This window comes from Diospyros lotus, chromosome 1 (genome assembly GCF_014633365.1).
Source record: "Diospyros lotus cultivar Yz01 chromosome 1, ASM1463336v1, whole genome shotgun sequence".
Taxonomy (NCBI): Eukaryota; Viridiplantae; Streptophyta; class Magnoliopsida; order Ericales; family Ebenaceae; genus Diospyros; species Diospyros lotus.
In genome coordinates, this window is record NC_068338.1 from 36,554,108 (window position 1) to 36,566,568 (window position 12,461).

General features: G+C 35.9%; 1 protein-coding gene across 2 annotated transcripts; it reads left to right on the forward strand.

Moving 5' to 3' along the window:
- Window positions 1-1,965: 1,965 nt before the first annotated feature.
- On the forward strand, window positions 1,966-10,823 carry LOC127810398 (uncharacterized). 2 transcript variants are annotated; one of them, XM_052349875.1, is made up of 9 exons: window positions 1,966-2,442; window positions 2,999-3,157; window positions 4,178-4,509; window positions 7,783-8,122; window positions 9,511-9,659; window positions 9,747-9,840; window positions 10,232-10,303; window positions 10,381-10,456; window positions 10,577-10,823. In XM_052349875.1, the coding sequence occupies exons 1-8, from the start codon at window positions 2,071-2,073 to the stop codon at window positions 10,423-10,425; spliced, it is 1,563 nt and encodes a 520-aa protein (XP_052205835.1). In that variant the 5' UTR covers window positions 1,966-2,070; the 3' UTR covers window positions 10,426-10,456; window positions 10,577-10,823. The 2 variants fall into 2 exon arrangements, with proteins under 2 accessions (XP_052205835.1, XP_052205827.1); XM_052349867.1 differs by having other exon boundaries at window positions 10,381-10,823.
- Window positions 10,824-12,461: the final 1,638 nt, after the last annotated feature.

The window sequence follows — 12,461 nt, forward strand, 5'->3', positions numbered from 1 at the left end:
ATGAAATTCGTGTGAACTTGCTGTGTGAATGTAGTAGCTTGGCATGAATAAATTCTAGGAAAATGCTATTGGTACTTCATGGCCTACATAATGTAGTTAAAATGTCTAAAATACCTTTTATTCAAGGTGATAAAATGAGATGGTGAGGCGACGTGAAGCGGTGGAGTACATGACTAAAATACCTTTCACCCAAGGCGATGAGGCGGCACAAGATACTGAGGCGAGGCGGCATGAGATGCTGAGGCGCAGTGAGGTGAGGCGAGAGGGGTATTTTTATCATTTATAATATATTATGTAACCCATGGTATAACCCTAAAGTACTTATAATATAATTTTAAATTCTAATTGAATTATAACTTTAAATTATATATAAGCCCAAAACCAGTTAAAGTGGCTGCCTCTTCTTTTCAATTTCTATGTAACTTAGTTCTATGTCACATCAAAGGTCACTAAATTTTAGTGTCTTTGGTAACGTGTTTAGTAAACTTTAACTTTTTATAAAGTGATAATAAAAGTTTAAAATATTTTGTAATTTGGTCATGTTTAAGATTTTTTGTCGTGCAATCACCAAAACTCTCGATGATGGCGTGGTGTTGGAGTGGCGATGACGTGATGTTGGAGTGACGATAATGTGGCAAACAATCAAAGTCAAATACTGAGTGTATAAAACTGTCAATAAAAATACATCATGTGGCACGACCCCCCCTCCCCACCAAACCCATTCTCCTTCCTCTATTTTTTTTCTCCATGTATGACCAAAGTAGTCGGAGGCAGTGGGTGATTGGAGGCAGCAACGAAGCAGTGGTGACCGACGAGTGAAGCATAAGCATTGACAACGACGGCGTTTATCTTTCTTCTCCATGTGTGACCGAAACAGTTGAAGGCAACGACAAAGCAGTGGGTGACCAAAGGCGGAGGCGGTAACAAAGTGATGGTGACCGACAAGACTGGCGAGTGAAACAACGGTTGGTGAAGCAAAAGCGTTGATGATGGTGGCAGCGAACGACAATAGTGGCGGCGACAACGGAGGTGAACGACGACAAATGGAGGGTAGCAGACACAGGCAATAAGAGAGAGAGAGAGAGGAGGGGGGAGGAGAATGGGTTTGGTGGGGATGGAGCTATGTCATGTGACTCATTTTCATTGACAATTTTGTACATTTAGCATTTGACTTTCACTATTTGCCACGTCATCACCACGACAAGAGTTCTAGTGAATGTAAGTCGAAAAATTCTAAATGTGACCAGATTCATTGTAAAACATTTTAAATTTTTATGATTATTTTACAAGAAATTAAAATTTAGTGATCATATTGCAAATGACACCAAAGTTTTTCTCAAACTTAATTTTCACGTTATGTTTGGTTTTGGTTGGGAATTTAAAACTTCTAAATATCATACAAGTTTAATGAAAAATTTTAGCTCTTATTTTTTATTTATTTTATTTTTACAAATACTCTTTTCAATTATATTTTTAATATTTATAGAATTTTCATCATCTCCTTTTTCTTCATATTTATAATGTTAAATTTTTGTTATCTTATATTTTTAGCATGATTTTAATTAATGTTTTTATTTTCTTTCTAATATTTTGAATGATAAAATGTCACCTGTACAATCTTTCTTTCTTTTTTTACTTTAATATCTTAACTAAATCTTTTTACAATACAAAAACATGTAAATTCATAATTATTTCTTTTGAAGAAAATGGTTCAAAATTAAAATCAAATATTAAATATTGTATCATATGAATTTGTTTTATTTTATTACGGAAACATGATAAAATAATTTATTTAATTTAATTTTAAATAAGAATACAATTCCAAACAAAATAATGAAGCTAAAATCATTAAAATTATAGAATTGAAATTATGAAACTGCGAAAGAAAACAATAAAATTAGTATTTTCCAGATTTCAACATTAAAAAGAAAAAACAAAACCAAAGGACGCTAGGAAACGAGGTTTTGCCAAGCCATCACATCACAGCGGGTTCTCCACAAAAACCCTAGTCTGCCAAAGTCACTTCCCTCTCTCCCCATTTCTCTCTTCCCTCGAATCCCATCGGAATCCATGGCGGCATCATATGATTACGAAGATGCCGCCGGCTACGGCCAGCCGGCGTCGGACTCCTCCGTGGGGTACGACCCCAACTTCGTGCCTGACTCGGTGAAGTCCTTCGTGGTACATCTCTACCGCCACATCCGAGAGAAGAATGTCTACGAGATCCACCAGATGTATGAGACGTCGTTCCAGACGTTGAGCGACCGGATGTTCAAGGACACGCCTTGGCCCTCCGTCGACGCCGTCGCGCATTACGTCGACAACGACCACGTGTTCTGCTTGCTCTACCGCGAGATGTGGTTCCGCCACCTCTACGCCCGCCTCTCCCCCACGCTCAAGCAACGCATTGATTCCTGGGACAATTACTGCAGTTTATTCCAGGCATGGACACCCACCAATTTTAGGATTATGTATCGAAGTGGGAATTTTTGGCAAAAAAAGAATATGTATATGTATGCGTTTTTCTTTTACTTTTATCTTCCTTTCGCAAATCACTGGTCGAACACAGCATTAATTTGCCTAATTATCCATTTGTGTATGTTTGTAACACACGCATCTGATGATTGAATAGCTAACATTCAGACTCTTGTATAGAGGTTACAGTTTCTTTTATGTCCGGACGGGTATTTTGTGTTGCTAGTTCCGCACTCAATTATAATAGTCAAAGTTTTACATTATTTGTCAGTATCCAAGTTGCCGGACGATCTATATACACTCAGTATCCCTTTGTTTAGACAATTTTGTGCCTGGCATAGTTATTGGAGTTTCTTTTAGGAACGCCCCATTTGATGTCCCCTTTACATGGGTATCTGACAGTTTGGCTACATGCATGTTATGTTATTTGTTCATAATGGATGCCTAGGTTGAGTCTCAAATCAATTGTGTTATGTGCAAGGCATGGACTTGCATTTATATGTTGACTTTGTATTGTATTTAGGTGGTGCTGCACGGTGTGGTGAACATGCAGCTATCGAACCAGTGGTTGTGGGACATGGTGGATGAGTTTGTATACCAGTTTCAGTCATTTTGTCAATATCGGGCAAAGATGAAGAACAAGACTGAGCAGGAGATTGCTCTCCTGAGGCAGTATGATCAGGTATATTCCTCTCTTTTCATCAATGTTTTTCTATTGCATCCTTGTAGCAAAACTTGAATAAAAAATTATTTTAGCAGATGAAGTTTTGTAAAAGTTAAAAATCCAATAATTTCATTATTTATTGGCAATATTCTTATCCTGTTTGTTGGGGGTATTCTGGTTGAATTTTTTATCGCTGAATGTATGGAATTGTTAAGCCTGCAATGTCATATTTGCAACATGTGAAGAATTTGGCATTCAATAAATTGGAAATTGAGGTGGGAATTCTTGGCAAGTATTTAGTTTAAATTTTCAAGGAGACATGCCTTTTAAAGTGTAAGGTGCATCTAGAGTGCTTAGTCTTCGGTTTCATGTCTTCCATGAAAGTATCTAAGTTGAGAAGGGACTTGAATGTTGCCTTAAAAGTCTTCCATTCGAGTAATGAAACTTGGTCTTTTTAATAATCCGTTAACTTTTTTTGTTTTTGAACCCTATAAGGCCTCTGGTTGGAGTGGACAATGTTGATAGTAGATATATTGGCTTGTGAAAAGAAATAATTGTGACCAGAGAAGGTTAAAATGGTAATATCGAACATTATAGACATGTTATACATGAATCTACCATCTGGCTAAATTTATTAGTATATTTGTGCATGCTTTTGGACATTTGCAGACATGTATGCATATACATTAGACACTGAACACCAGCTAGTTTGGATGATTATACAGAGATACAGAAATTTATCAATGCTTTGTTCTCACATGACGAGATCATGTGCTTTTCTCTTGCAGATTATAGGTTTTAATGTTGAAATAGAGGTTTAAAGTCTTTGACTCATTTCACCTAATTTCTGCTGACTTCATAGTTCATTCCAATCATGCCTTTACATTTTAAGTGTTAAGATTTTAATGCAGAGATAGTCCTCTACTAATTTGTGGTTTCCTATTCTTATTTCATGTTTGCATTATTCAATTGTAAAATTGCCATAAGCTTGTTTGTGAAATTAGAATTAAATAAATATGTTTCTTTCATTATTTACAGGCCTGGAATGTGTACGGCGTGCTAAACTTTTTGCAAGCACTTGTTGAGAAATCCAACATCATGCAAATCCTGGAGCAGGAGAAGGAAGGCCTTGAGCAGTTCACCGCTACTGATGGATATGATTACAGTGGTGGCAGCAATGTCTTGAAAGTCCTAGGATATTTCAGCATGGTGGGCTTGCTTCGTGTCCATTGTCTTTTGGGTGATTATCATACTGGGCTAAAGTGCTTGATGCCCATTGACATAAGCCAACAAGGAGTGTACACTAGTGTTATTGGTAGCCACATCACGACCATATATCATTATGGTTTTGCCAATCTTATGTTGCGGAGGTATGTGTTGAATCTAGGATCGATTATCACACAAGAAATCACTCTCTCACAACCAAATCTCACCCGATATGAACAATAATAGAATAACAGATATTAGAGTAAATCAGAAACAATAACAGAAAGTAAAGAGACAAGAACTTATCCTGGTTCAGGCATGAAATGCCCTACATCTAGATTGCCGATGACCGAGACAGAATCCACTAGAAATCAATAGGATACAACACCCCCTCTTACACACTCTTGGCTATGAACAATAGCCTCTCTTCCTGAGAATACAAAGGACCGAGCAAAGCTCTCTCTCAATTCTCTATAGAGCCCATGCAAGATAAAACAAGAAGAATGAATGCTGAATGCCCTCTCCGGAACCTATCCGCCTCTATTTATAAGAGATAGAGGTGGTTACTACAGGACTTAAATGCAAATAGAAAGAAATTAAAGGACTACTGGAAAATAACTTACAATTTTAAACACATAAAATATAAACATACAAAATTATTCCCAACTACATTCTAAGGCCCTCTCCTGAGATTAGAATGCTTAACTAATGCAAATCCTAACAGTATGCTTATATGTTTATCATGTTAAATCCTTTATGCATTTGTTGCTCATCCAAGATATACTTTTGAAACCAAAAACCAGATATTTTAGTACATATAAAGAATTTAATATCAGCTTGCTGCAGTCTTTGTGTTTGGAATTTGAGAAATAATTGGGACCATATTACTTTATATGTTTAGATAACAATGATCAATAACTGACCTATATATTAATCAGCATATCTAGAGTTCCCATTTTGCCTCTGTTGCTCTTGTATCTGGTTGTACATCATTTTTTAACTTCAAATACTTATGATTTGTTTGGGAGACCTGTAGACATGACATAGGATATGGTGGCCTTATAGACGATATGCCCATGAATAGAGATGGCTGGAGATTTAGAATTTATGTAACCGACCCCACCTAGTGGGATAAAGCTTGTGATTATTGTGTATACTTTGTTTTGGAGGGGTAGGGTAAAAGAATTAAGGATAAATAATGGAAAACAACAGAAGGGTAAAGGAATTAAATGTTGTCACTATTTCCTTTTATGGGAAACAGAGAATGTGAATAGAGAATGCGATGGGAGGGAATGACACAGTAATAATATTAAAGTGACAATTATGCCCTTCACATACATAATAAATTATAAGGTACAAAAATTTGAATTTAATTATAATTCATTTTAACTTATTATTGAGTCGTAAAAATCCAAAAACTTAAATTTAATATCTTAATCATTTTATTATATTTAGGCATGTAAACAAAAAATGTTAGTTTGTAGTGAAATCTACTGTGCAAAACTCAAAAGATAGATCTTTGCATTTCACACACAAATGTTACTCCATATGAGACCATAATAGATAACGTTTATGTGGAAGCAATCCAAATTCAGATGGCTTTTGGATTTTTATACACAAGATATTTCATACAAACTATAAAGAGTAATTATAAGTTATTAGTTGGGTTCAATATAATATTAGATTTTTGTAAAAATAGTGAGGATAAAGAGGGTGTCCCTAGTGCGTGAGACTCCATGCTTTGCAAGGGTCATTTCTTGAATGCAACCTTCCCCGTACATTTTTGCAAAGAAACTGTTTCTAACTTTCTACAACTAAAACACAAAACCTTCTAGTCACAAATGACCAACCTTACCATTGCTACCAAGGATAAAATAGTAAAATTAAATCAAAGATTATTATTCATTTACCACCCCTTCCCTACAGCCTAAATTGTGTACAGAGAAATGAGGCATGGGAGGGGAGGGGAGGGGAGGATACCTTTCATCACCTACCCTCCCATACCCCATCCAAACATAGGGTTCAGGATTCGCTCATAACTTCAATTATTTTTTTAAAACAAATGTAGTTATATGTTTTCTAGTCTTTACGGTTTTCAGAGCATAAATGTAATGTGCTCAGGAAACTGCATTCTTTTGGTCAGAGACTACAGACATACAGAAGTCTCATAAATGTTGCTACTAGATCTCGCTATGTGATCTGCTCCGTATGATTATTGATGGTAAATTGGAGTTGTTGTAGTTAATAACTATTATATAGTTCATTAGATCAGAAAGGTTAGCTGTCATTCTTTTCCTCAAAATTTCCAATTGGCAATTAGCAGTGTTCTAAAAGGCGCTAGTCGGGCGGCAAACTGTTGCCTAGGCCGCCTAGATTTTTTTTTATTAATACATTAACAAATATTAAAATAAATGATGTAACAACACTTGTTGCTTGTAAATATTAAAATATTTGAAATATTAACAAAGGCAGCAGCAAGGAGACGACTGGGGTGCGAGCAAATATTAAACTGACGAGACTCAGTGTTGCAGCAAGGAGCAGCAACTTGCTGCTTGCTGCTGCGAGTCCACCGTTCACGACAGGCGGCGGCGGCGTGCGACGAGAAGGCTTACAGGAATGGAAAGCAGTGACAGCAACTCTGCAACTGCAAGAGACGGTGGCGGCATGCGAGCACGAGAGAGGCGACGGTGACAGCGACTCTGCAATAGACAGTCGGTGGTGGTGCGCGCGAGAGAAAGGGAAAAAACAATCGGCCAAGCGGTTCACGCAACCACAAACGGCCAGGCGGTTCACGTGGCTAGGCGGCCGCCTAGGCCGCGTTTTAGTTCACTGGCAATTAGGCTTTCTTAGGTGTCTTGTGTTTCCTCTTTTCATCTATTGATAATAACACATAGAGACTTGTGCACCATACATCCTGGTGAAACCCCCCCAAATCATGGGTTTTTATGTGATGATATTAGGCCTTGATGGTGGTTTTGTTCTGGCATTAAGTTACTTCCACATAAAAGTGATCTTCAATTGCGTCTATTGCTTATTTGGTATTTTATCTCTGTGCAAGATTAAGTAAAAGCAATGTTTAATCCCTTTATCTGTTTTATAAGTTTGGTTCCTCTGTCATGGTGGCTTTTGTTTATCCCATACTCACAGTTGTCAAACCCTTTTGGTAAGACTTGGATTCTTTGTTCTAATTTTCTTTGATTTGAGTCTCATATTCACAATAAATTGTAATTTGTCTGATCAGAAAAACTATAGGATCTTGTTATTTCTGTTTCAGAGACAATTCATGTGATTAGGTATCTTTTCTTTTTAACGCTCCTTTTTTTCTCACCATTGCTTCCTTTGTAATTGTTAGGACTTGTGTTGTTGTCTGTGGACAAGAGGATTTTGGTTGCATATGCGTCTAAGTTAGTGTAACACATTTATTGCCTGTTTTGCAGGTACGTAGAGGCAATTCGAGAATTTAATAAGATTCTTCTATACATTTACAAGATTAAGCAATATCACCAGAAGTCCCCACAATATGAACAGATACTAAAGAAGAATGAGCAAATGTATGCTTTATTGGCAATTTGTCTCTCACTTTGCCCCCAGGCGAAGCTTGTTGATGAGACTGTCAACTTGCAGTTGCGGGAGAAATATGGTGAAAAGATGTCAAGGATGCAGAGATATGATGATGAGGCGTTTGCCCTTTATGATGAGCTATTCTCATATGCATGCCCCAAATTCATTACTCCCTCCCCTCCAAATTATGAGGAACCTCTAGTAAATTACAATCAGGTATATGATATTATCCTTGCCTATTTCTTATGGGGAACATATGAACTATCAGTATCCTCTCTTGGCAAGCATATGAATTTTATCCTTGGATTTTTGTTGGTTATTTCTTAATTTGCACAACGATTTCAACTTCATAACATTTTTCCTTTGTTGCAATAAATCCGCGTTCTCTCCAAACTTATCTACAACGTCATCTTACTTGGATTTTAAATTGAACAATCATCACTATTCAGTTTAAGTTAGGGAAATAGTCTGGGAAGGATGACTTAATGGTCTGCTTGATATGGTGGAATACTCCTTTCAATCTCTGTAGGTGTTAGCGAGGGATCCCTTCAGAGTTAGTTGCTCTTTCAACTCAATTGTGCATTCTGCCTCTGTGATTTTCCTGGCATAGCAACATTACAAGGCTACCTGCTTGTGGATTGAAGGCAGTGCAGCTTCAATGGTCTCAATAAGGGTTACTTGATCAGATATAGATGGATAAATATTGGAAGGTGATTATAATACAGGAATTTCCATTAGAATGTCAGAAATGGGACCCTTGGTGTGTACTACATTTCATGGAAGCAACAGATAGTGAGGCTGTTTGTTTTCCTCCACCCAAAAGTCAGTTGTTTGGTAGATGTATTCTTTACACTCTGGAGTTGGGAGTACTGGGAATTCATAGATAGAAGAACCTTCATTTGATAACCTTTTTCTATATATATATATATATATATATATATCCTCTATTTCAGAGGAGGAAGCTGTTGGGTGGGGGAAGGTGTTGTGGAGCTAGGTAAGACATCCAGGATCAGGAAAAATCTGATCTAATTCCTTGCAATTGAGAAAAAAAATATTACTCTAGTCTTGGCGGGCATGTGCATCAGCTTCTTAATAGTGCACTTGCTAATTTAGCTCTTTGTGCTCAATATGTTAGCATACTACGTGTGGCTCTATTTGAAGTCAGAACCACTATCATGAGTCTGTATGCTCAATATGTTAGTATATTATCTTTATTTTTTTATAAAAAGAAAGTTAATAAGCTGCAGTTTCTCCCTCATTTGATTCACATGCTGAAGACAGTTCTGTTCTTGCTTTTATTGATCAGAAGCCATTCGCTTAAGAAGGCATAGATTTTCGTAGAGTTCTTTGATACGACTGCTTACATATTGACTCAAACAAACTGAAGGTTGTTTCTATTATGTTGAATTGTCTTTTCCTTTATCTAATATTAATTTATGTGAAACTTTGCTTATCATAAAAAAGTGCTTTTCAGGTGCAGATATTCTTCATGATGCTAGATGCATGTGATATTTGACTGCTTTGCAATGTTATGATTCAGACAATTTCTCTTATCTCTACCTCTTTTTACCTGGATCATTTATGAAATTGGGATTTTATTGTAGGATGCATACAGACTTCAGTTGAAGCTGTTCTTGTATGAAGTCAAGCAGCAACAGTTGTTATCAGGTGTTCGGTCCTTCTTGAAAGTGTACTCGACAATCTCCCTTGGGAAGCTTGCAACTTACATGGAAGTGGAGGAATCCACACTCAGGTTAAATATTTTATTCACTTTTCATGATTAAATACATATACCTTGGTATGATCTTTTTGAGCTGATTCCTGTGTCCTTGCCTGGCAGGACAATTTTGATGTCATACAAGCATAAAACTCATGCTGTTGATTCTGAGGGAAAAATCATCTCTAATGCTGATATTGATTTCTACATTGATGATGTATGTCGATACTTCAGAATTTATTAGTTTCTTCATCACAGCTACATTCTCTTGTGGCCGTTCATGAATTTTTACAAGGTTTACTAAGGAACGATTCAATAACTCAAAGAGCATATATAAGCCTAATCTCAGTAACTCACTTGAATGGCCTTGGTGGATCCCAAAACATTTGGGATTTTCAGCCACATTCTTCCACAAGAAAACTTGACAAATGGAAGTTTCAGCCAGAATGACCGTGGCTTGCTTCCTCTTTCAGTTGCGCAAATTGATTTTTGCTTTCATACACTACTGTAGTGAGACTTAAATTGCTGACAAGAGTCCTCGATGATTGTTAGAGATGATTCAAATATGCTGATATTGGGGTCTCATTACCCCGTTTCTGTTATTGCAGGACACAATCCATGTAGTTGAATCAAAATCAGTCACAAGATATGGGGATTATTTTTTGCGGCAGATTGTCAAGGTAAAAAATTGTTTATTTCATTCGTACTTACAGATGATCAAAGGAGAGCTTCAAACTGAGATGAATTTTACGTACAGCTTGAAGGGGTGATAACCGATATGGACAGGATAAAGTTCGAGTGAGGCGGCCATGGCTCCAGGATACTCTATTCCGGTCTGCTCCGGCTTTCTCTTTTAGTTTTGGAAGAAATTATTTTTCTCGTAGTGTCACTTATTGGGCCTTTTCCCAAGTTAGTATAATATGTTGATCCTTGACTGTAATTTTCACTTGCAGGCAGAATGCATGTTTATTACATCAACCCAGCTTATAGCCCTCTTATTAATTTTTTGTTTTGATTACCTTAGCCATGTATTACTGTACCATTGTTATGGTATCGAAGATTCTTGAACTTTAGATTTCGCTGAGTTGAGTGTTCATTAACCAAATCTGCCCCTTTTCACCATTGGTCTACACAGTGTAAACTCAGAACAAGGATGCATAATTTGCAGGGAAATAGTGAATCTGTTCAAATTGGATATTGAGGGTGATCTGTTTTATTTTTTCTCTCAATGGTCTTATGCTTTGAGAAGGGGCATGTTTGATCTACCAGCTCGCGTAAAATATGGATTTATAAGTGCACTCTTTTGTGCTCTAATCATAACTCAGGAGACTTCTGATTAATAATTAAGACATGATGTCCGTTGCTTAACATCATACTGTACACTTCCAGTTGCTTGTGGTTTATGACTAAGATTATCCGTTAAATCTGTTTAATTGGGACAAGATTGGACATTAAATTGTTTTACATAGGGCAGGTTATGTATGGATGAGAAAATTGTTCGCTCGGAGGGAGGTATGAGTTTTGATAATTTTTACTCGTTCAGAATTTTAAATAAATGTTTTATTCTGTGTAAATAGAATCTTGTTTTTTCTATTTAGACATTTTTTTTTTTTTAACTAAAGAATAAAAGATTTTTAATTTTCAAGTTACTTTTTTCCACTGTCAAATGAGTTTTATGAGTGATATATATATATATATATATATTTAAATCCTTAAAAATAAAAATAAAGATTGAATACTTTTCATCTGATAGAGATGGGAATAGAAAATTAAATAAATTAACTAGAAGGATGGGATTCCCAATGTAAATTTAGTCTATTGCCATTCTGCTATTCCTATCAAAATTTAGGAACTTTATATTGCAATCCATTAAAATTCTACCACTGCTTCTTTGTTCTCTCAGGAATTAAACCGTTAAAGCACAACAATATTTTTATATTTGGCAGTTCTTAGGGCTCTTCTTGTGATGTCCTAAAGCCTGGGGATATACATCTCACTCTGGTAAGCTACGGCGAGGAGTCAAAATCATGAATATTGCAAATTCGTCTATTCATCTATTGTTACGGTGATCTGTGGATTGTTTTCTGGAATAAAATTGTTACTTGGTATGATTTGATTAACTATGATTCATGAAAAATATTTTTTTGGGGGGATGTTTTTAACAAATTTTAACGTTCTTTGATTCATTAATCAAATATCAAAAAACTATCTTAAAGTTTCAAAAATAGTCACTAACATATTATGTTGTGAAATAAATAATTTTCTTTTCTCATAAGTTGACTCTATTAATCAAGATAACAATTATTCCTTTAAATTTTTTTTTATAATAACAACAATTCATAATATTTTTTGGTACATAGAAATCAAAATAAAACTAATTACAAATAAACACAATAGCTAATGAATTAATTTTAAGCGAAATTGTAATGTCTCGTGGAGAGTAATCTGAGCCCAAAGACGAAATAATTCAAATACACTAAACCATAGATAACAAAGTTTGATCTATCAATATATCTTCAATCAAGACACCATAAAGACGAGAGAGATTGGCTGACAGCGCCCAAAACTAGAAAATTAAACCCTTTTTGTGGAATATGAGTTGATTTCTAGTGAATTAATTATTTTTCTCCAACAAAGAATCTATCCTTCTTTCAAAGCAAAGAGCTCAGTCAAAGAAAAAATGTTATTGGTATATTATGTACATTTTAAACTACATAATGATATTAAAATGTCCCCATCTAAGATTGTGAGGCTACGTAAAGTAGTGAGACGCATGATTAAAATATCTCTCACTCAATAAGGTAAGGTATTGAGGCACTATGAGGCATAGTCGGGTGA

Coding starts and splice junctions, on each gene's coding strand:
- LOC127810398 (XM_052349867.1), top strand. CDS start 2,071: ATGGCGGCATCATATGATTACGAAGATGCCGCCGGCTACGGCCAGCCG. Junction 2,443..2,998: donor ATTACTGCAGTTTATTCCAG/GCATGGACACCC, acceptor TATTGTATTTAG/GTGGTGCTGCACGGTGTGGT. Junction 10,304..10,380: donor TTTTGCGGCAGATTGTCAAG/GTAAAAAATTGT, acceptor TTTTACGTACAG/CTTGAAGGGGTGATAACCGA.